This window comes from Gracilinanus agilis, chromosome 1 (genome assembly GCF_016433145.1).
Source record: "Gracilinanus agilis isolate LMUSP501 chromosome 1, AgileGrace, whole genome shotgun sequence".
In the NCBI taxonomy this organism is placed as follows: domain Eukaryota; kingdom Metazoa; phylum Chordata; class Mammalia; order Didelphimorphia; family Didelphidae; genus Gracilinanus; species Gracilinanus agilis.
Genome location: NC_058130.1, coordinates 757,498,281 through 757,526,059, shown reverse-complemented (window position 1 = coordinate 757,526,059; position 27,779 = coordinate 757,498,281). Strand labels below are relative to the sequence as shown.

At 38.0% G+C, this 27,779-nt stretch overlaps 2 protein-coding genes across 3 annotated transcripts in view; one reads left to right on the top strand and one right to left on the bottom strand.

Moving 5' to 3' along the window:
* The window catches only part of HECTD4 (HECT domain E3 ubiquitin protein ligase 4), a 220,189-nt gene that overhangs the window by 58,116 nt on the left and 134,294 nt on the right, over window positions 1–27,779 (top strand). For both annotated transcript variants that reach the window (XM_044673638.1, XM_044673630.1), the window contains exons 2-8: window positions 407–924; window positions 9,977–10,066; window positions 10,617–10,747; window positions 15,886–15,994; window positions 16,302–16,440; window positions 23,773–23,943; window positions 26,044–26,236. In XM_044673638.1, coding sequence (XP_044529573.1) covers window positions 407–924; window positions 9,977–10,066; window positions 10,617–10,747; window positions 15,886–15,994; window positions 16,302–16,440; window positions 23,773–23,943; window positions 26,044–26,236 — 1,351 coding nt within the window. The remainder of the gene's footprint in view (window positions 1–406; window positions 925–9,976; window positions 10,067–10,616; window positions 10,748–15,885; window positions 15,995–16,301; window positions 16,441–23,772; window positions 23,944–26,043; window positions 26,237–27,779) is intronic.
* On the bottom strand, window positions 21,379–23,025 carry LOC123232576 (ATP synthase subunit alpha, mitochondrial-like). Its single transcript, XM_044658992.1, has one exon. It carries the CDS (start codon window positions 23,023–23,025, stop codon window positions 21,379–21,381), a length of 1,647 nt encoding a protein of 548 aa, XP_044514927.1.

Below are 27,779 nucleotides of genomic sequence, written 5' to 3'. Positions count from 1 at the left end.
CCAAAATTAAAATACTATTTTTTATAATAAATATCCTAGAAATAAAAATGCTGTGATTTTTAAAAAATGTATTAGATTTTTCTGGGGAAGTAAATCCTTTTTGCTTTCAAATAAAATTTTTGCCTTTGAAGTTAGATTGTAATCTTTTTCTCCATTGCATTTGGATAATAATTAAGCCAGCTTTTTCCCATTTTAGAGAAAGGCTTAGCAGTAATTTTTAGGAAAAAATTTCTCCAACAATTAATAACTGATTTTGTGGTCCATGTTTTTATACATTTTGTAGAACCAAAATAATGTTTTAGATCATGGAGATAAATTACATTTTGCTTCTTTATTCTCAGTGATGGCTAATGAAATGGACTTATTCATTGTTAAATAAACACCTTTTATTGGTTGCTTTTCTTAGATTTTAACATTCGAGACCAAAAGTCCTATTGAACTTGCTGACCGTTTGCGGTCTGTGTGCGGGAATCAGAGCAACGCCTATGCCCGACTGCTGGAATACCGTCTGAATGCCCTTCGAGGACTGTGGAATGCTCAGCGCCAGCTGGCCTTGGAAGAGCAACATGAAAGGGAAAATTCAGGTGATGAAGAAACTTTGGCTCTGCTCAAACGCCAGGGGTTGTTACAACAACCAGAGCAAGCACCGTTCACATCACGAATGGGGCTCCTACTAGTTTTCCCTCTCCTTCAGTCTCAGAGTAGAACAGACCCTTCTCTCTGTAATATCACAGCCGAGGTGCTGTTGAATTGTCTTCGAGACTGCCAACCCTTGAGTTTAACTAAGGAGCCAGCTGACTGTCTAAATGGAATTGAAGCTCTGCTATGCTCTTGGCTAGAGGAGACATCTGCCACCGGCCAACATGTCCCGCATAAGCAAAAGGAGAATGCTGCTGCTGCTCTTGTTGCTTTAGCTTGTGCAAGGTAAGGGGAAAATAATTATCATTCTGATAGCTCACATTTACACAGTGTTTTCCAGTTTGCAGTACTCTTACAAAGGTCACTGTTTGCTTTAATTGCTTTATGATTGCTGATAACTGGGTCAGGCTAGAGTCATGGCTGGTATGTCATATGAAAAATTTGTTTGCTTGTGTTTTAAGAAAGCACATTAAGTGGGAAACCAGCACATATCAATATTCGTTCATCCTAACTTCATCCTAAGTATTTTATGCCAGGTGATTGGCAAAGTGTTGTTATTTGCATATCTGCTTGGTAGATGGTCAAACATTTTTGAGTTCTATAATTTTTATACTTATTTGCAGGAGTGAATGAGCAACATAGAGGTAGTTTGTTTGAATCCTCTTATTTGTTTGATCCTCATATGTGACATTCAAAGTTAGATCTTCATTCAGGTCATTCCTTAACTATTTCTGATCCCTAAGGCTCTGGCCTGGGCTCTGCTCTCCTCTCCTCTCCAAGTCTTGTCCAACTTTGTAACTTCTCTCTTTATATGCCTTACCACTGCCTTGGGCCTCATTTCACTCATCTCACACCTGAATTTTTGCAACAACCTTTCGGTTGATTCTGCATCATAAATCTCCCTTCTTCTGCTCCAGTCCATACTCTGCTCCACTGTCAAATTGTTTTTCCTAAAGTTTAAGTCTGACCATGTCACTCTTTTCAATAAATTCTACTTCCCTCCAGAATCAAATATTTAATCCTCTTTTTGCCTTTTACAGCCCTTCATAGCTTTCCCCCCTTCTCACCTCTCCAGTCTTCTTAGAGTCTATTCTCCTCCACTTATTCTGTGGTCCAGAGACACTGGCCTCCTGGCTGTTCCTTTTTCCTAACATGGGGCATTTTCTCTATCTTCTCTGTCTGGAATTCTCCGCCTCCTGACTTCCTTGGCTTTCTTTGAATCTCACCTGGTGTCTCACCTTCTACAGAAGGCTTTCCTGGTCTTCCTTAATCTTAGTTCTTTCTCTCTGAAATTACTTTCAATTTAGCTTGTTTATGTCAACTCTGTTCACATATATTTATTTCCATCTTGTCCCCCCCTTTAAACTATAAACTTAGAGAGCAGAGATTGGGTTTCTCTCTTTCTTTATAGTTCCAGTGTTTAGCAGTATTTGGTGCATAGTAAGTACTTAATAAATATTGTTTCTTGACATGATAACTCAACAATCTGGTCAGATTTCATATTTTCTGCCTTGTGATCCTCCCCACATTCTTCTATGCATTATGTTTTTGATAAAATGAACTATTCATGATTACCCAAACATGCCTAATGTGTTTCTGTTCCTTTGACATTATTTTTACCCTATTTCCCCCACCTGAATTGTGTTTCTCTTCTGTTGCCATCTGTTGGATCCAACCCAAACCATAATTCCCAGGTCCAGAGTTGCCTCCTTTATAAAATCTTCCACAGTCAATGTATTACAGCAAAAAGTGTGCTTACTTTCAAATCAGGAGACCTGGGATCCCATCCTGCTTCTGTTGCTTGGTACCTGTATGGCTTCTGGAATGCCTACTCCATAATCAATAAATGTCTTTTATCTTTAGCCTTTTTATTTAAACATCTTACTCCTTCTGTCTTCTAGCCCTCACTGAGATATGGCTCCCTCCTGATGACAAAGCTGTCCAGGACTAGTTATACTTTCTCCTAAACCTTCTCTATATTATCCTCTATCTTGATTCCTTTGCTCCTATGTCCTGTTGCCAGTAATGTTTGCCAGTTTTTAACCCTGGCTTACTCCGATCTTCCACCTTCACTCTTATTCACAAGCTACTGAATGGAGCTAGAAGAAATCATGAAATCATATTGACTTGATCCACTATAAATTTCTCTTAACTGATTTCATTCTAGGTCCTCCTTGCAGCAAGGTAAACACTCTATTCCTCCCTAATTATTTTGCTATTTCATTCTCTGCTTCAGTTATTCAAGATCTTATCTTCTAGCTGAGGACAACACTTTATACTTCTGAAAAAATTGAGATAATTTGCTGAGTGCTTCCTCTTTTCCTTTCTCCTTCATCTTACCTCATTTAGACATTTTCCTTCAATTTCTCATCCTTTGTTCTCAGATGAAGGGGTGGCCCTTCTCTTTACACAAGCCCCCCTCCATATACATGTTTGATTCCATCCTCTTTCAGCCTTTCCAGCAAATTCTATCCACTATTGTCCTTATTCTCTCTCTTATCTTCAATATCCCTTTATCTACTGGCTCCTACCTTGTTGACATTGACAAGCCTTCTCTTGTCTCCCATTCTTAAAAAATTCTCACTTCACCCACCCATCCCCACTAGCTCTTCTGTGTCCTTCTCCCTCTTCAAGACTAAACTCCTTAAACAACCAGTATACACTTGCGGCCTTAATTTACTCTCCTTTCACTCCTTTCTATACCCTCTTAAATCTACCTTCTGACCTCAACATTCTCACCTGAAAATGGCCTTCTCCAACATTACCAATGATATCTCTCTCTCTCTCTCTCTCTTTCTCTCTCTCTCTCTCTCTCTCTCTCTCTCTCTCTCTCTCTCTCTCTCTCTCTCTTTTAAACCCTTAACTTCTGTGCATTGGCTCCCAGGTGGAAGAGTGGTAAGGGTGGGCAATGGGGGTCAAATGACTTGCCCAGGGTCACACAGCTGGGAAGTGTCTGAGGCCAGATCTGAACCTAGGACCTCCCGTCTCTAGGCCCAACTCTCAATCCACTGAGCTACCCAGCTGTCCCACCAATGATCTCTTAATGACAAGATCTGATGGTCATTTCTTACTCCGGATCCTCTTTGACTTCTCTGAAGACTCTGATACTCTCTATCATCTGCTTCTCTTAGTTATTCTTTCCTTTCTAGCTTTTTTGTCTCCTATCTGCCAACTATTCCTTTATAGGTCCTTCATCCAGATCACTTCTAATTATGGTTATTCCCTAAAACTCTGTTCTGGACTCCCTTTTATCTCTTAAGCTATCTTATTGATCTCATCAACTCCCCTGGTTTCAGTTATCATGTCTATGCAGATGCTTCCAGCTTTATATAGCTAGCCTTAGTCTGTCCACTGAACTAGGATCACAGATCTCCAGCTGCTTCTTGGGTGTCTCAAATTGGATTTCCATTAGCCATCTAAAACTCAACAAATGGAAAAGAAGACTTATTATCTTTCCCCCAAACTCAACCCTCTTACAAAGAGCTCTAGCATGATTGAAGGCCAGAATGCCCTCCCAGTCACCTAGCTTCTCAACCTTCATGCCATCCTCATGTCCTCACTATCCCTTCTCTTTACCAGTCCGTGGCAAATCTTGTCTTTTTTGCCTTTACAACTACATCCTCTTCTCTCTACCTATAGCCACAGATCTCTCAGGCCCTTATTACTCCACAACTAGACTACTGCAATCTCTCTGCCTCAAGTGTTTCTCAGGCCCCATCCAGGAGATTCTTCTAAGTGTAGGGCTGATTCTGTCCCCTTTCTTCCTCCCCAACACCATAAACTCCATTGGCTTACTATTAATCTCTAGAATCAAATGTAAAACCCTTTGTTAGGCATTTAAAATTCTCCATAACTTGGCTTATTCCTATGTTTCCTTTTTTCTTATAAAATTGCTTTCATCCATTGACTCCCTCTATAATCCTATATGGACTTATTGTGGGCCATTCCCCATAGGACATTCCATCTTTGATCTCTGGACCTTTTTACTGCCTGTATCCTATGCTTGGAATGTTCTCTCTCACCACCTCTACCTTTTAGTTTCCTTGGCTTCAAGACTCATCCCAAATCCCACCTTCTACAATAGGTTTTTCCTGAGTCCTCTTTTCTTCCTAAACCTTTACCTTCTATCTTAGAATCAGTACTAAGTATCAGTTCCAAGGCAGAAGAGTGGAAAGAACAAAAGGCTAAGAATATCAAGGGAATCAATGAAAAAAATATAAAGAAAGGAAGACTAACTGTACCAGATTTCAAACTATGTGATAAAGCAGTAATCATCAAAGCAGTCTGGTACTAAGAAATATAGTAGATCAATGGAATAGGTTAGGTAATCAACACATGGTAGTTAATGTCCATTGCAACTTAGTGTTCGATAAACCCAAGGATCCAAGCTTCTGAGAAAAGAACTTAATATTTGACAAAAACTGCTAGGAAAATTGGAAAAAAAGTATGGCAGAAACTAAGCATAGTCCAATATCTCACACCATACCCCAGAATAAAGTCTAAGTGGATACCTGATCCAGAAATATTGATACCATAAAAAAATTAGGGAAAACTGAAAATGTTTACCTATCAGACTTAATGGATAAAGGAAGAATTTATGAACAAACAAAGCAGAGAACATTACTAAAAATGAAACGGATAATTTTGATTACATTAAATTAAAAAGGTTCTGCACAAGCAAAACCAATGCAACCAAGATTAGAGGGGAAACAACAAATTTGGGGAAAAACTTTTTATAGCAAGCATCTCTGACAAAGGCCTCATTTCTCAAATATATAGAAAACTGAATCAAATTATAAGCATTCCCCAATTGATGAATGGTCAAAAGATTTGAACAGGAAATTCTCAGAGGAAGAAATCTAACCTATGTATAGTCATATGAAGAAGTGTTCCAATGCACTATTGATTAGAGAAATACAAATTAAAACTATTCTGAGACACTACCTCACACATATCAGATTGGCTAACATGACCAAAAAGTAAAATGATAAATGTTGGAGGGGATGTGGGAAAATTGGGACACCAATATGCTGTTGGTAGAATTGTGAATTGATATAAGCATTCTGGAGAGCAATATGGAATCAGACTCAAAGGGTCATAAATCTATGCATACCCTTTGACTCCGCTACTGAGTCTGTATCCCAAAGAGATCAGAGAAAAGGGGAAAAGACTAAGGCAGAAGAGTGGTAAGGGCTAGGCAATTGGAGTTAAGTGACTTGCCTAGGATCCCAAAGCTAGGAAATGTCTGAGGCCAAATTTGAACTCAGTATGTCTTGTCTCCAGGCCCCTTTCCTGATTGCTCTTGTAGTGCCTTTCCCTTTCAGATTATTTTTGTGTACCCAATATATATCTGGCTTGTGTCCATATAGTTATATGTCTCCCCCATTATAATGTCAGCTCCTTGGGAGTAGAAACTTTTTTGCCTTTGTATACTTGGCACTTAAACCTGTACCTGGCACATGTAAGTGGTTGATTAATGCTTGTTGATTGTCTGACTCATTAGCCTTGGATAAATCATCTAAGCTCTCTGTACCTTAGTTTCCTGAGCTATAAAATGATAGGATTGAATTTGAAGGCATCTAAAATCCCTTCTAATCCTAAATCTATAATCCTGTATGCCTCCCAGTCAGAAGTACATCCCTCTTCTGGGCTTCTATGACATTTTGCTTTGTACCTTTTCATAAAATTTTCACATTCCATCCTTTGCTTATTGTATCCATGCCTGCTATTTCCTAATAGATTGTAGGCTCTTTAAGGTCTGAGAAACAGGGTCTTATTCATCTTTGTATTCTTTGGTAGTGCCTTGCTTTACCCATGCTAGGTTCTCAGTAACTGTTGAAGTATTGCCCTGAGCTTCTATAGAACCACTTTTCCTTATATTTTGAGACTAGTTACTTGCTCGTGTTGATTTAACTGAGCGTTCCATATCTAAGAATTCATTGTTTCACACAGAAGAGGATGCTGTTGACCATGATGAGAGGAAATAGTCTTTATGTTATTTTTCTAGTTAAGTAGTTTCATGGTGCCATTCTAGTCTCCTTAACTCCTTTTATTAATATTGACATATTTGTGAGCCAGCCATTTTGAGTTAGGAGTCTAGCTTATGGCAGGAGAAGAAAATTGAGGTAACTGCTTCAGAAATTATCAGACCCATCAGCTCTGCTTCATTAGCAGCACTGTGCCCTCACAGAATCACATATGCTTTATAAATAGAGCAAATATAGCAAAGCCCTCCAATAAAGTATTTTTAAGTTGTCAGGTTTTTCATAAAGAAAAATTTGAAAGTTTAAATGAATCTTTTTGACTTTGAGTTCTTTACCTTTTGCACCTCTTCTTCCAAGTATTTCTAGGTTTCTTTGAATTCATCTTACTCAATAACCTCTACAGCACAGTGATATTCCTTATATCCACATGCCATAATTTGACAGCCATTCTCTTATCAAGGGATACAAAGTCTATTTCCAACAAATATTCCTGCTATAAATATCTTGTACACATGGTCTCATTTTTGCTGTCCTTAGTATTCTTGATTACAAAGATAAAAACCTAGCATTTGAAATCCCAAGGTCAAGATTGGTATGAAAAATAGAGCAACCTTTTTTAAAAGCAAGGACCATTTCTGTAGGACTCTGATGCTCCAAGCCAAAGTTTCTTTTCCATTTCTCATTCTTTATATTGAAAGAATCTTCTATTGGCCATAATGCATTGATTATATCAATATATGATTGCTTCTTACTACTTTCTAAGTAATTTTGGCAATTGACAATTCGAACTTGGCCTTCAATGACTGAACTTTAAATTATTTTTAAAGCAAAATATGACCAACAGTTATTTTCGGTTTGATCACCTTGAGTATACTGTCACAGCTTAGCTTTAAGCCCTAAGAGAGTATGTGCAATTGTAAAAACCCTTATGGACATCTGCTTAGGTACTACTGCCTTTGGTCCCTCTGATAAGAGAAGGAACAAAAAACTGGACAGTGAATAAATAAGTCTGATCACATTTAGCAACAATACATTTTTTAATTATGATGCTTTTTTACCTTTTTTCAAATGCTTTCTATCACATTTTTCTTCACAAAGCTTTATTGAAGGACCTAAAACAAGTATGATTATTATCCCTATTGACAGATGTACAGATTGAGACCTGGAGAAATTATACCCTTAGTGGAAAAGCTAAGCCTAGAAGCATTCTGACCCTAAATCTTGACTCTTCCACCTGGGTAGTGGAATGAAGACTCCTCGAGGAGTCTCTTCCTCTTTCATTTTTGGCTTTGTGTCCTGACACTTGATAGTGGGCCCAGCACACCAGCTGATCCTTAATGTTGACTGATAGGGCCATACAACCCCATAACTGTACTCCTAACTCTTCAGTTTTGCCATATTTAATGAGTAAATCAGTTAAGAGGAAAATTCTTTATCTTCCTACCCAATATTAGTTTTTCCATCTCTTTAAGGTCTTCAGATTACTAAACTGAATGATTAGAGTCCTGACTGGGGAAAGTAAGGTAACATTCTGAACATAGCTTTTCTGATAGGTGAAACCATTAATTCAGGAAATGGTCTTGTGCTAATTTATATTTGATTTCTGGCCAGATTAACTCTTGTACATCATAAAAGTCCCTCTCTATTGTTCTTGCTAAATATATAAAGGACTTTACACAGTTTTAATGGAAAAGAAAGAAAAGAGGTGTAGTAGTGAACTAAAGTCAGGAAGATATTCAACAAACATTTGGTGAGCACCACAATATGCTTAATTAACACTATTCTAAAATGCAAAAGATACAAAGACAAAAGGGAAAACATTCTCTTTCCCAAGGAGCTCATTTCTGATGGGGGAGACTACATTTCCTAATAAAGTTATGCAAAGAATATATACAAAATGAACAAAAGGTAATTTGGGGAGATAATGTACTAGTAGCTAGGGCAGTAAAGAAAGAGTTCATTAGAAGGTGATACCTGAGCTGAGTTTTAAAGGAAACCAGGAATTCCAAGAAGTAGGGATGAGTGGGGAGTTCAGTCCAGGCATGGACAACAGCCAGTACAAAGGTATAAAGAGATGGAACCATTCTATCTATGGAATGGCAGGTAAGCCAATATTGGCTGGATCACAGTGTGCAAAAAGGAGTCATGTGTAAGAAGGCTAGAAAGGTATGAAAGAGCCTAGCTGTAGAGGGTTTTCAATGACAAACAGAAGAGTTTATATTTGATCCTAGAGGTAACAGGGAATCACTATAGAAGGAGGATGTGACATGCTTAGACACAGGCTTTAGGAAAATTATCACCTTTGTAGAGGATGAATTGCAGTGTGGAGAAACTTGAAGCAGATGAACAATGATTACAATAAGAGATGATAAGGGCCTGAACTAGGGTGATGTCACCATGAATGAAGAGAAATAAATACATTTGAGGAATATTGTAGAGATAGAAACAAGATTTGGGAATTGTGATGTATGAGGTAAAGGAGAGAGGAGCTAAGAATGACACCAAGGTTGCAAACCTGGCAGCCTGGAAAGACATTGGTGACTTTAACATTAAGAATGGGGAAGTTTATTTTTTTTAAACCTTATCTTTTGTCTAATTTCTCAAATTTACAAAGAACTAAGTCAAATTGATAAGAAATCAAATCATTCCCCAATTGACAAATGGTAAAGGGATATAAACAGACAGTTTTCAGATGAAGAAATCATAACTATCAATAATCATATTAAAAAATGTTCTAAATCCCTCCTGATTAGAGAAATGCAAATCAAAACAACTCTGAGGTACAACCTCACGCCTAGTAGAGTGGCCAATAGGACAATAAAGGAAAATAATAAATGTTGGAGGGTATATAGCAAAATTGGGACACTAATGCATTGCTGGTGGAGTTGTGAATTGATCTAACCATTATAGAAGGCAATTTAGAATTATGCCCAAAGAGCTTTAGAAGAATGCATGTCCTTTGATCCAGCACATGCCACTACTAGGTTTGTATCCCAAAGATATTTTTAAAAAATGGGACAGGATCTATTTGTTCAAAAATATTTATAGCTATGCTTTTTGTGGTGGCAAAAAATTGGAAACTGAGGGGATGTCCCTCAATTGGGGAATGGCTGAACAAATTGTGGTAGATGATGGTGATGGAATACTTTTGTGCTATAAGGAATGATGACCTGGAAAGACCTCCACGAACTGATGCGGAGTGAAATAAGCAGAACAGGAGAACCTTATATACAGTAACTGAAACATTGTGAGATGATCAAATGTAATTGACTTTGCTACTAATGGGCTACAAAACTTTGTAATTAGTTAGTCTTCTCATCTTCTATTTTGATGTGTTTCTGTTACTTTTTCAGGGGATCCCTGAAAACTTTTGTTCATACAGTCCATCTATTACAGAAACAGACAGATCTGGGGTCTCTGCCTGTAGCTGATGTACTATACAGGTGAGCCTCTATTTGAAAATGGCCTAAATGTTTAAGAACTTTTTTAAAAATGAGATTTTATGCATATATAACCCGGACCAAAGCACCTGCCAGTACCAGGAGGGGTAAGGGAAGGGAGGGAAGGAGATAAGTTTAGTCATATAACCTAAACTTGTGTGGAAATTTGTTAGTACTTGTAATTGGTAAAAAAATTATATATATGTATACATATAATTTATATATTTTAAACATACATATGTTTAAAAACCCTTAAAGTGAGATTTTACTCACAGCCACATCCGCAACAACAAACATTAAAGAATAAAAACTATCCAGTTACATTTTAAAGAAATATCGTGATCAAATTCTTATCTTGTCAAAATTTCATTCATCACAAATTCTACTCTCTGAAATTTTCCTATTCTACTTTGGGGCAAACCTAAGAATGTTTAATCTTCTATTCAAATTTCTTGAGTTGTTTTTTCTTTTCTTTTCTTTTTTCCTTTTCAGATAGCAAGCTTTTTGCCTTTTTATTAGAATGAAAAACTTGAATGTCTTTCCCTTTTTATAGGCTTTTACTTTTAGAAGGAGGTCCTGGTTCACCATCCTGTTTGCTTGGGGGCAAGCACATGGTATCTTGGGGATATGAAGATATGTTACCAGCACCAGATGGTAACACTGGTTCCAGTGCTGAAAGTAAAGGTAATTTGGATTTGGGGCAGAGTTGATCAGCATAAAGGGAGGAGAGAATGATTCTTGTAAGTCTGTGTTCAGGATCTTCATAATTTTCCAAGGTCCCCATAGTCAAAAATATAAAACCTGATAATATATGAGAACATAACATAGGCAGTTTTACTGTTTCAAGGCATTTCTGAAAAACTTATATAAAATACTCAAGGATGTTTTTGACTATATGGTCTCAGGTACCCAATACAGGAAATATGGAAGGTGGGAAGAAATCATCAGATCTTGCTTTATTTTTTTTTTTAGTGAATGATTAAAGGCCCTTGAAGCACAGTATAAGCCAATAAAGGGGGAAAGAAGAAGGAAAATCCCTTTGCATTCTGAATTGGATTGCACTGTCAGGCTACCCAGTGTGCTGGATCAGGCCTTTGTGCTGTCTGCAGAATTATTAACATTTTGAGCTGAAAGGGATCCCAGCAATTTTTAAGATAGAGAAACTGAAATTTCCTCAGTGAAGATTAGAAAGTTTTTTCTGTGCTTTAAGGAAAGTCACAATAGTCTCTCTCAGTTACTTCAAGAAGATTCAGTTGGCCCAAACCTAGGCCTACTAGGACTTTTCAGAGTGTTGGAGGCAGAGATGGATTGAATTCTCTCCACCCTTCTGAACTCTCTTCCATTGTTCCTATGGTATCAAGTTCTATAACTGAAAAATTGCCCTCAAGAAAGGGCAGAACTTAGAAAGAGGCAAATTTAGACAAATTCATAGGAGGAATGGTAAGATCTATCCCAAAGTGAAATGGGCTACCTCAGAAGGCACAGGCTGGATGAGCCCTTAGCAAGGATGTTGTTGAGGGTATTGAGTTTCAGATTTTAGTTGGATTAGAGAACCTCTCAGGCCTTTTTTAGCTCTGATCATTCATAATTTTTTATATAGAAATGGCCTACAGAAGTCTGCTAGTACCCTTGTTAGCAACTGAGCTGATGGAATGCTAGTTTGCCTTCAACCAAACACAGTCTTCCATTGAGTAGGCAGATGTCTTTTTCTGCAGTGACTTGAGCATTTATGAAGGTAAACCCTTAAAGTCTTAGCCACTGATTTTACTTTATGATCATTCCTTAGAAGCATGGGTTCTAACATTTAATTTTCAGAAAAGACACAAAGAGATACAGTTATCCTATTACTATTGTAGTCAATATTTAAAAATCATTATTAGAATAGCAATATCTTATATTCTTGTAAGGTTTACAGGGTACTTTTTGCCCAATAGTCCTTTTTAGTACAGATATTATTATCCCCATTTTACAGATGAGGAAAGAGCCATGGGGCTGTAAGTGACTTATAAGTCCCACAGCTCCAAAAAATGAGTCCTGGAGTTAGAACCTGTATCATTTTAGCTCAAGCTCTGTTCTCTTTCTGACCCATCACACTTTGTCATGAACAGGCTTTCTCTTCATTCATATGAAATTAGTGACCTTAAAGATAGGTAGAATATTGTAGTCAGAAGATCTGACACTCATTGCTATGGCAGACACATGCTGGCTGGGGTAGCATGGGCAGGCCCCTTGTCCTCTGTGCTTAGCCAACTCTCCAGAGCCTGAAGTTACAGAGAAGTTACCTTTGGCATCCATCACTGGAGGGAATTTCCACATCAGGAATACTCTTTGCCAATGAGATCATGGATTAGAATTCAACAAAGTTCCTAAATGGGTTATGCTGTTTTCCAAAAAACTTCTATACCCTTGTGTATAATGTGGCAAAATAGAGTCTGAATGGCATCAGGATGGGGGAGATCTGCATTGCTGGCCCAAAGAGTGGCATGATTTGATTTGGTCTCTAGTAGACTGCCATAAGGCTATGTCATTGACCCTGTCCTGGTCACCATTTTTTATGATTGACTTGGACAGACCTATTAGAGATGCACCCCACACTGGAAGGGAGATGGCTGGTATAACACACCTTACAAAATCAATCAGCTTGACTATTCAACAGGGTTAAGCTCACTTTATCAGCTTATATAGGGTGCATTTGCCCAGGCTTGGTAGTATTTTGGGTGGGAAAATCCTAGCATGTTTTGTTGATCACAAGTTTTATATACACTAACTCTGTGATTAGGCTGACCTGACCACCACCCCCGCCCCTGCCCTTCGCCCCCCCACAAAAAAAGTTTCACAATTTTAGGCTCTATTAATTCACCAAAATCTAGAATACTATCATATTCTGGTCATACCACACCTGGAGTAATGTGGGCTTGGATGTCATTTTTTAGGAGGGACAATGAGTGACTTGGATAGTGAGGTGGCTCACTGGATAGACTGTTGGGCCTAGAATCAGAAAGTCTCATTTCCTTGAGTTCAGATCTGGCCTGAGATTTAATAGCTGTGTGACCTTAGCCAGGTCATTTCATCCTTTTTGCCTGTTTCCTTATCTGTTAAATGAACTAGAGAAAGAATTTGGCAAATCACTCCTGTATCTCTGGCAAGAAAACCCCAAATGGGAGTCACAAAACATCAGACACAAATAAAATGGCTGAACAACAACAATAAATGAATGATATACTCAGGTCTCATTAAGGACCTGAGCATTTTTAGCCTATTTATATGATATATATATATATATATATTAGATTTGTTCTGTGTTCCAAGTGATGAAAATTTAGAGTCATATTTTTGGATCAACACTGAGGAGAAACTTTCTAAGCATCACAACTGTCCAATGACATTCATGTTAGAGTGAACTCTTTTTACTGAAGGTACTTAAACAGAAGATAAATATCCATCTGCCTAGGATACTCTGGTAAGCAGAAAGTTGGACTAGATGATTTCCAAGGTTCCTTCTTCTTTTAAGTTTTGGCCTCTTTTCTCTGCTTCTTCTTGTCCTCCCTACATTCAGTCTTCCAGTGCCATTCTTTTCTCTTTCCCTTTCCCCAATCAAAAGTTCCCTAGAAAATAATAGAATTGACCATGTGTTCCTTTTCTAAGGGTCTTGAAAGGCAGTAGGATCCCACCTCTGCTGCTTATTCCTTTTAAGAAAGTAGCTTCCCCTGCATAGGCCTCATCCTCCAATAACTATTTTCTGTATTTGTTTGTTGGCTTGTAGATCTCCTTCTTGGATAGCCATTTTGAAATATTGTCCATCAGTTAGTCAGCAAGCATTTATTATACATTTTCTACATGACAAGCACTGTGTTAAGTGTTGGATACAAAGAAAAAACCACTTTGTCCCTCAAAAATCTTATATTTCAAATGCAGGAGACTAGCATGTACCTGAGAACATAGAAGATACAGAAAGTAAAAGAAAGGTAATCTGAGAGGTAATGGCACTGCAGGGACCAGGAAAGTTCTCTTAACCAGGGAATGCTTCATTTGTTAGGAGAAAATAATTTTCCACATAATCTTAGGGTTGGAAGGCACCCTAGAGGCCATTTTGTCCAGGGTTTGGCAATGGCCTATGGATCAAGCCCTGCCTACCAACTGTTATTGTATGACTCTGGAGCTAAAAATATTTTTTTTAAGTTTTTTTTTTATTTTAATTTTGAATATTTTCCCATAGTTACATGTTTCATGTTCTTTCTCTTTCCCCCAAACCTCCCAACTCCCCTTAGCTGACGCACAATTCCATTGGGTTTTACATGTATCATTGATTAAGACCTAATTCCATATTATTGATAGTTGAACTAGAGTTATCGTTTAGTGTCTACATTCCCAATAATATTCCCAACAGGTCATGTTAAAGCAGTTGTTTTTCTTCTGTGTTTCTCCTCCCACAGTTCTTTCTCTGAATGTGGCTAGTTTTCTTTCTCATAAGTCCCTGAGCCTTGCTCTTCATCCTTAAGCATTGCTGCTAGTAGAGAAGTCTATTATGTTTGATTGTACCACAGTGTATCAGTCTCTGTGTACAATGTTCTCCTGGATCTGCTCCTTTCACTCTGTATCAATTCCTGGAGGTCATTCCAGTTCACATGGAATTCCTCCAGTTCTTTATTCCTTTGAGCACAATAGTATTCCATCACCAACAGATACCACAATTTGTTCAACCATTCCCCAACTGAAGGACATTTTCTCATTTTCCAATTTTTTGCCACCACAAAAAGCACGGCTGTAAATATTTTTGTACAAGTCTTTTTCCTTATTATCTCTTTGGGGTATAAACCAAGCAGTGCTATGGCTGGATCAAAAGGCAGATAGTCTTTTAGAGCTCTTTGAGCATAGTTCCAAATTACCATCCAGAAGGCCTGAATCAATTTACACCTCCACCAGCAATGCATTAAGGTCCTGATTTTGCCACATCTCCTCCAACATTTATTACTTTCCTTTGCTGTCATTTTAGCCAATCTGCTTGGTGTGAGGTGATACTTCAGAGTTGTTGTGATTTACATTTCTCTAATTATAAGAGATTTAGAACACTTTCTCATCTGCTTATTGATAGTTTTGATTTCTTTATCTGAAAATTGCCTATTCATGTCCCTTGTCCATTTATCGATTGGGAGATGGCTTGATTTTTTGTACAATTGATTTTGGAGCTAAGAATTTTTAAAAAGTGTTTTTAAATAAAGTTAAAGAATATTAAAAAATGTTAAATCCATCCTTATGTCATGAACTATACAAAAACAGGCAGTGGCAGGATTTAGCCCTTTGGCAAAGAGTGTACTGATCCCTATCTATGCATCTTGAGAAAGGGTTGTTTAGCTCAAGCCAGTGATAAGAGAACTTGATTATTGAAGCATCCTTTTTTACCTTTAGATCACTCTGATCATTAAGAAGTTCTTCTTCACATTGAACCTAAATTGGCCTCTTTGCATCATCCACATCTTTTCCCTCAAGCCAAACAGAACTAGTTTAATTCTATTTCTACATATCTTTTTAAATGCATGAAGAGAATTATCATGTTTCAACTTTCTTACCAACCTCATCTCATCCTTCAAAATATTTTCTTTCCACATTAATCATCCCCACTTCTGCAGAACTTCATATTTCACATATAGTAACTTTATCTTTGGTAGTTCACAGTTTAAAATCTCTTAATCTGTTAAGATACTTAAATAAAAAAGATACCTGTTGTGTATATGTAAATATGTACACACACATATATATAGCTACCCAGACACACACATGCGCACACACACATATATATTTGCATGTATATTGATTTATTTCAGATGCTGACTTGGGGCGCTGTCTTACAGCAGATGGTCTTTACCTATACACAACTAATTCTGTTGGTAGAGGAGTAAGCAAACTGGGATCTGGATTACATGGTACTTTACGGTGAGTTCTGTCAAACTTGGTAAATGTTTTTGTTGGAATATTTCCCTTTTTTACAAATCTCTATGAAAGGGAATTTTATGGGACAAGTAGGTAGCTCAGTGGATAGAGAGCAGGCTTGGAGATAAGAGGTCCTGGGTTCAAATCTGTGTGACCCTGGGCAAGTCATTTGACCTAATCCTTAGAATTGACTAAGATAGAAGGTAAGAATTTATATTTTTTAAAAAAGAAAGAAATATTTCTTGTGCTTGAGAATTAAAAAAAAAAAACACAATACCTTATTAAACACTCATACCCTGTTCTTTTACAGAGGTTTTGTGTATTGCCGTAATGAGGAATTGGAACCAGGATGGGTTGCTTTTGGCAATGGCAATCTTCTTCATCGGCCTGTCTCCTTTGATAATAAACCTCATTCCCTTTTCCAGGTCATTGACCAGAATACTCTTCAGGTAAAATAAAACAATAGTACTTTGGGGGGATGTTTAAAAAATTTATTATAAATGTAATTTCTCATTATAAAGAATATGAATTGAATGTATATTCAGAACCATTTATAGTAAAAACCAACTTAACATAGATCATTTTTCATTTTCTCCCACTATACCTTCTCATCTCTTTGCCCAATTACATATGTCTAAGTATATTTCTAATAGTCCATGTTGGTCACTTTTATATTCTTTCTTTTATTGCTTCCCATATTTCTTTAGCATTGCCATGTTGTCATTTTTAAGGACAGCCTAATATTATGTTGCATTGATGTGCCAGTTTGTTTAGCCAGTCCCTAACCATTGGATATTTAAATGATTTCCCATTATATATATTATAGTTATAAATCTCTATAAAGAGATAGGGTTTTTTTTCGTTTAATTATATCCATGAGGTATATTTCTAGTAACCAGATTATTTGATCAAAAAATATTTTGTTTTATTATTAACTGAAATTTGCCTTATCAGTAATCTCTTAATTGCTAAATCTAATAGCTTTTTTTTTTTATCAATCCTCTTTTGACCTCTTTGCCTCCTTTGACCTTATTGATCACCTTCTTCTCTGAGTTGCTCTGACCTCAGAGTTTTCATAATGCTTCTCTCTCCTAGTTTACCTTATACCTAGATAGCCTTTCTCTTTCTCTTTTGCTGGTTTTTCATCCTTTTCTCTTTGTCTCTGACTCTCACATTCTCCCTCATCCCCCCACCCCTATTCTTTCTTTCTCTCTTCTCTCTCTTCTCCTTAGAGCTTTGTCCTGAGTCCTCTTTTCTATACTCACTTGGTAATCCTACCAGCTGCCATGGCTCCTCAGTTCCCCAGGCCCTTATTTCTATGCTATTGATTCCCAGGTCTTTATATATGACCTTAGTCTCTCCTGACCTGCAGTCATGCATCTCTAACTGCCTTTTTGGACATCCCAAAATTAGATATTCCATGCATATATCAAACTCAACATTTCTAAAATGGGGCTCATTATTCTCCCCAAACCTTACCCCTTTCCAGCTTTCCTATTACTTTTTTAGAACACCACAATCCCGAGGTACTCAGATACATGACTTTGGTGTCTTCCCGACTCTTCACTCTTAGCCTCCCTCTAAACCCCCACCTACCCAGTCCTCTGCCAGATTTTGTTGTTTCTGCCTTCACAACACTATCTGGGTACATCTACCTTTCTCCACTTATATAATAGCCACTATTCTAGTTCAAGATCTGATTATTGTCTAAGATTATCACAGTAGCCTTCTGCCTGGTCTCTTTGCCTCTCTTTTCCCATCTTTCTTCCATCCAATTGCCAAAATGGTTTTCCTAAAGTGCAGGTCTGACCATGTCCCCACGCTCCTAAACCCCCTTAGTTCTATCTTACCTCTCACATCAGGTCCAGAGTTTTCTATTTGGTGTGGGAGGCCAGTAAGAGAAACAGAGTCTCAAATAGATGAAAATCTGAGACTCCTCTTTTTGACCCCTTTTATGATCCAAACCTTTTCTTATTGAAAAACCTTATAGTCTTCTAGGAAAACTTTTAAGTTCTTAGTAAACTAGCACTTAATGAGTTTACAGCCTTTTTTCACTCAGCAGAGTAAAGCTGCAGCTGTGGGTATATCTCTCTGACTGCTACAGGCATCCCAAGGTCACGGAGTGGCAAGCTCAGGCAAAATAATTTTTAGATAAAGTGAGGCTCATTTTTAGCCTTGGGACTTTTTTCTCATTATCTTCATAAGAAAATTCTTTGTAAAACTATAACTTTATTGTGCTTTGATGTGACATAATTTGTGTTTCTGCACAAATGCAAAGTTTCAGGGGGGTTCTTTTGTGTGAAATGAGTCTTGAAGTATATAATAATAAACTCCATGCTCCTAGAGACAGAGCAGCAGCATGAGCTGATAAAAAGATCTTCCATGTCCTTTACTTCCTTATCAACTAAACTGTCTTTATCAGATTATCTGGAGATGAGAGATAGATCTCAAGAATTTGGCTTTTATGACACTTTGTTCTCCTCTGAATATTCTATAGTCCAGCCATACTTCCTTGAACACAATACTCCATATTCTACCTGTACCTTTGCAGTGGTTATCCTTGAGGCCAGAAAAGCCATGCCTCCTTACTTCTTGGTTGTCTTGGCTTCCTTAAAGACTCAACACAAGTCCTACCTTTCTCAGTCATTCCAGTCTTTTTCTCTTCTATTGCTTCCTATATCCTCTTTGTGTCTCGTATATTCTCAGTTTACATGTTGTCTCTCTTACCATGATGTAAGCTTCATGAGCACAAGGACTGTTTTTGCCTACTTTGTATGCCTGTCACATAGTAAATGCTTAATGGCCAAATATTTATTGATTGATGAATAGGCTGATTTCCATAATTATTGCACCCAAAATACAAAGGACCTTGGTACTTTTAACTAATAAAACCAAAATAACCAACTTCTTTTTCTTTTTAGTAAATATAATTTTAAAATTAAGGTAGGAAAGTTAGCTGAGGGAGATATATTTCAGTATCTATAATTTAGAATCAAAGTAATATATCAATTCTGTAATTACAAGCGATTTTGTGGGATGAAACAGCATTAAGATGGAACTCTGACCAAAAATAGTTTTTATAGTTACTAACTATGGATGACCTCAAACTGCTGACATCTAGGTATTTAATTTGATGTTTCATCTGTTTTCAGTACTCAGTCAAATTGACCTATTGTTTCTATTCAGAGGTTATGGTAGCACTGATGTACCTCCAGGAGATGGAGATCCACTATCCCCTTATCTGTATTGGAGATAGAATAATCAATTTGCAATGTAATTACTTCTAACTGAACTACAACATTGTTCTCTAGAGTTTTAGGAAGTTTCTTTAAAGAACTTTGATAGTTTTTGCCTTTTAGGTCTCTCTGAATTTGTAAAATGTATTTTTCCTTTGATGTTCTTCCCATTTCAGAAAGTGAGTGTACTTTTAGAGAACAGTGGCCACTTGAAATTGTATATATATGTCTTGGTACCATGAAAGCATTTAATGAAGACAAAAGTCTGGAAAACTTCTTTGTAGGAGAATGTCTCTTCATGAGGAGTTTTCCTATAGTGATTTGACATCACATGATTTTAGCTTATAAAAACAAGCATTCTTATTCCAAAAAAAAATTTTTTTTTTTAAACCCTTACCTTCCATCTTAGAATCAATACAGTATATTGGTTCTAAGGCAGAAGAGTGGTAAGGACTAGGCAATGGGGGTCAAGTGACTTGCCCAGGGTCACACAGCTGGGAAGTGTCTGAGACCAGATTTGAACCTAGGACCTCCTGACTCTAGGCCTGGCTCTCAATCCACTGAACTATCCAGCTGCCCCCTCTTTACATTCTTAATTGGCACTTAAAGGAGAAAGTTAGCTTCCTCTGAATTTGATTGATCCTTGTATTTACTTAAGATTCTCAAATAATTTTCTTTTACTAGCTTTACTTCATTTCTGCTGCTAGAAAGACCTTATTAATTTTGTTTCTGAGAGCAAAAGCACCTCACCTCACAACATATCTCTATCTTTACCCATATTCTCCCCTTACTTTCATCTTTACTTTGCTGACTTAAGACCCTATAACTTTGGGAACCTGTCATTCCTTCTCTCTTGGCCCTGTTTAGTTTCTTCTTTTCTCCTGGCAACTCCTTTTTAAGAGGTACTGAGGTTTTCTTATCCTAAAGAAACCTTTTCTTTGTCCTGATACCACTATACCCCCAAGAGATTATTGTATCTTTCTTACCCCCTTTCACTGCTTTCATTTCTAGAAAAAGAAGTCTATATTCATAGTTCCTCTTTCTTTACATCCACCCAGTATCCTACAATCTGATCTTTCTTCTCTATATTCTATTTCTCAAGTTCCCTAGTACTTAAGTTCATTGGTAAATGCACGGAGATTTCTTAGGCCTCATATCCCTTGACCTTTTCATAGCATTCAACACTTCTTATTGGTATCATCTCTTTCTTTGATTTTCATGCCTCTGCTATTTCCTGGTTCTTCTCTCTCTGATGAGTCTGTCTTCATTTCATTCAGTAGCTTTACAGAATTTAGCTATTTAACCTCGCCTGAGCAGAAATCCATTTCAAGAATATAATATCTCCAACAAATGATTATTCAACCTCTATTTGAGGACCTCCCAAATAGCAGAACCAACTTCTTCACAAAGCAGCCCGGTCTACTTTTAAATAGCTCTTGATTGTTAGGAAATTTTCCCCTTATATTAATTTGTCTGAGATTAAATTGATCTTATTATACCTTTTACATATTACTCTTCATTCTGTTCTCTGGAGCTACCCAGGACAAGTTAATTTGTCTTTCATTTGCACCTGTTCCCTTACTTGAAGATAGCTAATTCGTCCTCAATAGGTGTTCTTTTTTTCCAAGCCTCACCCCCCCCCCAAAGTGTCAATTTTCCCAAGTTTGTGTTTTCAAATCATTGATAAGAATGTTGAACAGCACAGATCCAAGGACAAATCCTTGTCTTTCCCTTGGAGACCTCTCTCTGAGTTTATATCAACCCATTTAGATGATTTGTTAGATCTGGTTGTTCTTCTAGCCTTAGACCAATGTGACTGCACTCTTTTCTAGTTCACATCTCTCCCTCTTGTCCACAAGCATAGCATGAAATGTTTTGTCAAATATTTGCAAGAAATCTAGGTGTCTCTTGTTCATGATATTGCCCTAAGTGACTAGTTTAACTGTGTCAAAAAAGAAGCTAATCTGATGTTATCTGTTCTTCATAAAGCTCTTAATGATCCCTGATTTGAAAAAAAAAATCACTTTCATACTGGATGTGTGTGTATTGGGTGCATGAGCACATAATTAAAGTCCTATATTGAATGGAACTGAATTACTAGAAGAATCACTGACAGAACCAAATTGTTGTGTTACACATATCTTTGGGAGTTTAATCTTTAAATTTATCCAAGAAATCTGTGACAATTCCTTTCAATTTCTTCTCTGACTCTTTTGAGATCATTCCTTCACTCTTGATGCTGCTCAAGAGGTCCTGGTGTTGGCTGATTACGTGAGCTAAAAAAGTACGCTCAAACTTGGTGATTTTACTGGGATCCATTTTGTCAAGATACCCTCTTACACCAGCATAGATGACTGCCACCTGTTCTTCAATGGCCATGGGAGCATATTGTCCTTGTTTCAGCAACTCAGTTAGACGTAAACCACGATTCAGCAGTTGTTGAGTAGCAGGGTCTAGATCAGTACCAAATTGGGCAAAAGCAGCCACTTCGTGGTACTGAGCCAATTCTAATTTCATCGTACTTGCCACCTGTTTCATGGCCTTGGTTTGAGCAGCAGACCCAACACGAGATACAGACAGACCAACATTAATGGCAGGGCGGATACCTTTGTAGAATAATTCTGTTTCCAAAAAGATCTGTCCATCAGTGATAGAGATGACATTTGTTGGAATGTAAGCAGATACATCACCAGCTTGTGTCTCAATGACTGGTAAGGCAGTTAAGGAGCCACCACCAAAAGTGTCGTTCATTTTGGCTGATCTCTCTAGTAAACGGGAGTGGAGGTAGAAAACATCACCAGGATAAGCTTCACGGCCAGGGGGCCAACGGAGCAGCAGAGACATCTGACGGTAGGCAACTGCCTCTTTGGATAAGTCATCATAGATTATTAGAGCATGTTTGCCATTATCCTGGAAATATTCTCCCATTGAGCAGCCAGCATAAGGGGCCAAATATTGAAGTGGAGCAGCATCAGAAGCAGTGGCTGAAACCACAATGGTGTACTTTATGGCATCGGCATCTGTAAGTCTCTTTACCAGTTGGGCAACAGTGGATCTTTTTTGGCCAATAGCAACATAGATACAGTATAACTTCTTCTTTTCATCATCTCCTTCATTAAAGCGTTTTTGGTTAATGATTGTAGCAATGGCAATTGATGTTTTGCCAGTCTGTCTATCACCAATAATCAGTTCCCGCTGACCACGTCCAATTGGTACCAAACTGTCCACAGCTTTAATGCCAGTTTGCATGGGTTCAGACACAGAGATTCTGGGAATGATTCCAGGAGCTTTCTGACCAATTCTTCTACGTGTTTTGACATCAGTTGGACCCTTTCCATCGATGGGATTGCCCAGAGCATCTACAACACGACCCAACAACTCCTCACCAACTGGAACATCTACGATGGCTCCTGTCCTCTTCACAGTATCTCCTTTTTTAATGAGTTTGTCATTTCCAAATACAACAGTACCAACAATTTCAGGTTCCAGATTGAGGGACATACCTTTTAAGCCTGAAAAAAATTCTACCATTTCTTCTGCTTGAACATTCCATAGCCCATGTACCTGGGCAATGCCATCACCAATATTTAGGACATGCCCAAACTCTTGAAGGTCAGCTGAGATGCCATTTCCCAAGTCTGATTCATGGTTAGAAGTTGACCAAAAGGATGATATTTCCTTAGAGGTATGTAGTTTCCTTGTGGCAATAAAGCTTGCTTCCAGGGTATTTCTGGAGACTTGCCTGGCTTGGCAATGGAAGACCTGGGCCAGGACTCTGGTTATTCTTAGGGAGAGCATCTTTGCAGCTCCTCTTCAGTGTTCTTGATTAGCTACTGCTTCTTGGTTGACTGGTACTATATATTCATTTCTAAATGTTTATAGACCATCCCTTTAAAGGTACATTAAATGGTACATCCCTTTAGTAGTACGTTCTAGAATTTTATCAACAATTGAAGTTTTGTTCACCAGCTTATAGTTTATAAAATTCTCCTCTCTTCCCTTTTTTTTTTAAAATTAGAGGAATATTTGCCTTTCTTCATTCCTGAAGCATCATTCCCATTCTTCACAGTCTTTAAATCTTGTCAAAGATCCCTGACAGCAGCTTAACAATATTCGCCATCTGTCATTTCTTCTATGGCAAATAGATATTTTCTTTATGTTTGGTTTAAACTTCATGTTAATCATTTTTGTCCTTCCTAGTCCAAAGATCATGGTGCTTGACAGAGAAAACAGAAGCAAAATTAAATTTAAGTTCTATTTCTTTTCTGTCACAGTTTCACAAAATCACTGAATTACAGAATTGGAAGGAAGCTTACCAGCTATCTAGTACATGTGACCTCTTCCTGAAAAAGAAGTTCCCTGCAACATACCCAACTAGTGATTCACAGCTGTTGCTTGAAGACCTCTTCCAAACAAGGGAACTTCTTACTTCCCAAAGCAAACTAGTCTGCTTTTGTATAGGTCTCATCATTAGGAGTTTCCCCTTACAGTAAGACTAAATTTGTCTCTCTGCTACCTTGACCTTTCTTTTCTTCTGTTCTCTAGGTATGCCAGATTGTTCCAATGCCAGCAAACCACTTTCCTATTGGCAGCACCATGAGCACCGTGCATCTTTCTTCAGATGGCACTTACTTCTATTGGATCTGGTCTCCTGCAAGTTTAAATGAAAAAACACCAAAAGGACATTCTGTTTTTATGGATATTTTTGAACTCATAGTAAGTGTAACCTTTTTCATTGTCAAGAATTCTCCATTGGCATTCAGTTTCAGTTGATAACATAAATGTTCTAAGACTATAGAATGGGGGAGCTCCATTTTGCTCTTCTTTGACTCTAATGCTAGCCATGATGTTGTGAGTATGTGTGTGTATTTGTGGTCTGGACTTGTTCCACGTCTGGCTAAGCACTGGGTATACAAAGAAAGGCTGAAAAAACCCAGCCAGGTTTTGCCCTCAAGGAGCTCGAGGTCAGATTGGGGAGACAACATGCATGCCACAACTATGGACATACAAGATCTAGACAGGAAGAACTGGAATTTGCCTCATTAAAGACAAGAGAAGATTCTGGCAGAAGGTGGGACATTAGCTGAGATTTGGAGGAAATCCAGAGGCAGAAATAAGAATAGAGTTCCAAACTTGGGAGTCAGCTGAAAATGCTGAAAGCCAGGATAGAGTGTGCGAGGAACAGTAGCAGAGTCCAGTGCCGTCACTGGCTTGTAGAGTAAATAGAGGGGAATCAGGTAGAAGGATACTTGGACCTAAAGTCAGAGAGGGCCAGGTGATAAAGGGCTTGAATAGCCAAACAAGATTTTTTGTTTGATCTTGGAAGTAATTTTATATATGTGTATAATTCTGGATCTCTGAGGGGACCTCTTAGTGCAAAAGCTCCCTTTGTCCATGTCATCGTACATCTCTTCTGTAATTTTGGGTCTTAAGAGAATTGCTTAGGTCCCTTGGAAGTTAAATGATTGGTCAGTAACCTGGTCAGAATGTTTCATAGCCAGGACTTCAGCTGAGGCCTTTGTGACTCCAAGATGTCCCTCTATCCATTTCATCATGCCAATTCTTTTTTGGGCTCATGCCTAAATCTGAGATAGATGGAGATAAGGGTGACCTGATGTGAAATTGTTCACCCTGTTGATCGCCAGATAGCATTTGTCTAATCCTGTGGGCTTATCAAGAACACTTAAATCATAGATACTCCTAACCTTCCTCACTGTTTTTGCAATTTCTCTGGGAGTTGAAGATGATAGCCTTCATCCAAAGAAGTGTACCCTTTTGCAGTAGCTGTGTGTGGACTTAATGAGGAGGCAGCACTTTCATAATCACATTTAAGGAGGGATATCTTTCTGCCTCTTCTCCCCAGTTTTCCTCCCAACCTATATAAGTATACATGTTCCATCTCTTGTTGCTGCTTATTCTGTTATTCATCCCTCAGACCTTTCATTTGCTTATTCTGGGATCAGATTAATTAGAGGGCACTGTGCCTCCTGGGCAATTAGGTAGCACACTGGAGAAAGCACTAGACGTAGAGTCAGGAAGACCTAAGTTCAAATGTGGCTAGACGCTAACAGCCATGTGACCCTGGGCAAGTTGTTGGTCTCAGCTTTTTCATTTATAAATTGAGCTGGAGAAGGAAATGGCAAGCCACTCCAGCATATCTGTCAAGAAAATCTCCTGATGGGGTCATAAAGAGTCAGACAGAAATGACTCAGTCACAATATTCCTAGACACTTGTGCAAAACTTATCAACAGCTTTCCAGTAGAACTGAATTTGTCTTTACTTATTAAATGTGTACTCTGGAGTAACTTTGTATGAAAGAACAAGAGTAAAATTCTATATTTTGTGTATAAATGTTTTGTATCATGTTTCTTTTGTTCTCAGAAATTTCAACTGAGCCCTTGGGCTTTTCATGATATTTTAAAAGAACACTATTTACGGGCAGCTAGAGGGACTTAACAGATAGAGAACCAGGCCTGTATATAGAAAGTCCTTGGTTCAAATTTGAGCTCAGACATTTTCTAGGTATGTGAATCATGGGCAAATCATTTAACCCCAACTACCTAGCCCTTACTACTCTTCTGCCTTGGAATGGATACTAAGTATTGATCCTAAGACAGGAGGCAAAGATTAAAAAAAAAAAAGGACCTTTTTTAAAGAGCATTAAGCATTTCAAAGTTCCATATTTAGAAATAGCTACTTTTGTGGCAACAAGACTATACTGTAGTTATCAAATGGAAAATTATACCTTGATAAATTGAGATTAGCTGAAAATATTATTTTAAACACTATGTAAGGATGTTCTTCTTTTTAAATAGGTCGAAAATGGTATGTGTGTAGCCAGTCCTCTTCAGGAACGCATAATACTCATGAGGAAGGAGGGCGAGTCTGCCAAAAGCATTAATGAGATGCTTTTGAGCAGACTTTCACGCTATAGAGCTTCTCCATCAGCAACCCTGGCAGCCTTAACTGGCTCAAGCATCTCCAATACACTGAAGGAGGACCAAGCAGGTATGATCATTTCACAAAGCAACTTATGCAGTGTAATGTACTTTGGCTTTTCCAACAGTCTCCATTCAGATATATTTTCTTGCATCTCTAAAAAGCTAAACCAGCTTCTAGTAGAATGTAAGATATTTGAGGGTAGAAAAGACTTGTTTAAAAAAATTTTGTTAGGGGCAGCTAGATAGCTCAGTGGATTGAGAGCCAGGCCCAGAGATGGGAGGTCTTGGGTTCAAATCTGGCCTTAGATATCTCCTTGCTGTGTGACCTTGAGCAAGTCACTTACCCCCCATTGCCTAGCTCTTACTGCTCTTCTGCCTTAGAACTGAAACTTAATATCAGTTCTAAGATGGAAGGTCAGGATTAAAAAAGAGAGAGAGAAACAGCTCAGCAAAACTAACCAACAAATTGAAAAGAACCTACGTTGTCCACATTGTTCCACTCCTGTAGGGAAGGTGGGGAAGTGCCCCCTTCTACATATGCTTTGGGGCTGGTTAAGCTTGGTAATCATAATGCCACAGTATTTGGTTTAACTTGTCTTGTTGTTTTCAGTCCTTGATTTCCATTTTTGTATCATTTGGATATTGTTTTCCTGACTCTGTCTGCTCTACTTTACATCATTTTATGTAAGTCTTCTTGTGCCTTTTTATTCATCAGATTCATTATTTTTTTTATAGCACAGTCATAGTCTTAATACATTCATATGCCAGACCTTGTTTAGGTTTTCTTTAGGCAGGGGGATTCTACTTTGTTTCTAGTTCTTTCCAACTACAAAAGGCTGCTATCTATATTGGTGTGGGATAGATGGAGTGTAGTGCAATGGATAGAGCACCAGGTCTGGAGTTAGGAAGATCTAAGTTAAAGTCTGGCCTCAAACACTTCCTAGCTGTGTGACCCTGGGTAAGTGTCTTCACCATGTTGGCCTCAGTTTCCTCATCTGTAAAATGATCTAGAGAAGTAAATAGCAAACTGCTTCAGTATCTTTGCCAAGAAAACTTCACATGGAGTCACGAGGAATCAGATATGATTGAAAATAGCTGAATGCCATAAATATGAGTGTTATCAAAGTGTAAAGATTGAAATTAATATTCAATGCCTCCAAAGTATGATATTTATAAGGATTTTATTTAAAAAGCCCTGGGGAAGAACCTCACTCACCCTTCACCACGGCCGCCTTCTCTCCCAAAAAACCACAACAACACGCCCCCCATAACCATATCAAAAACAGCCCGGGAAACCCACAACCAATAGGAAAAGGCTAAAGGCCTTATGGGTATGGTGAAAAGGAGTTTGGGTAATGTAGTTTTAACTCACAACTAATAGGAAAAGGCTTAAGGAATTATGGGTAATGTAGTTTTAAAGGGAGTACAAGGTATTTTCAACTTTACATTTCCCCCCTGTGATCCTTTGGGAGACAAGTCTCCCCAATGGATCATGAAAACAATCAAATTAAAGTTTACAATAATTCAGAGATAAAAGGGAAATAAAAGGGAGAAAGAACAAAACCAATGTTTGATGCATTGACAATAAGCCATTTAGGGGGCAGTCCCAT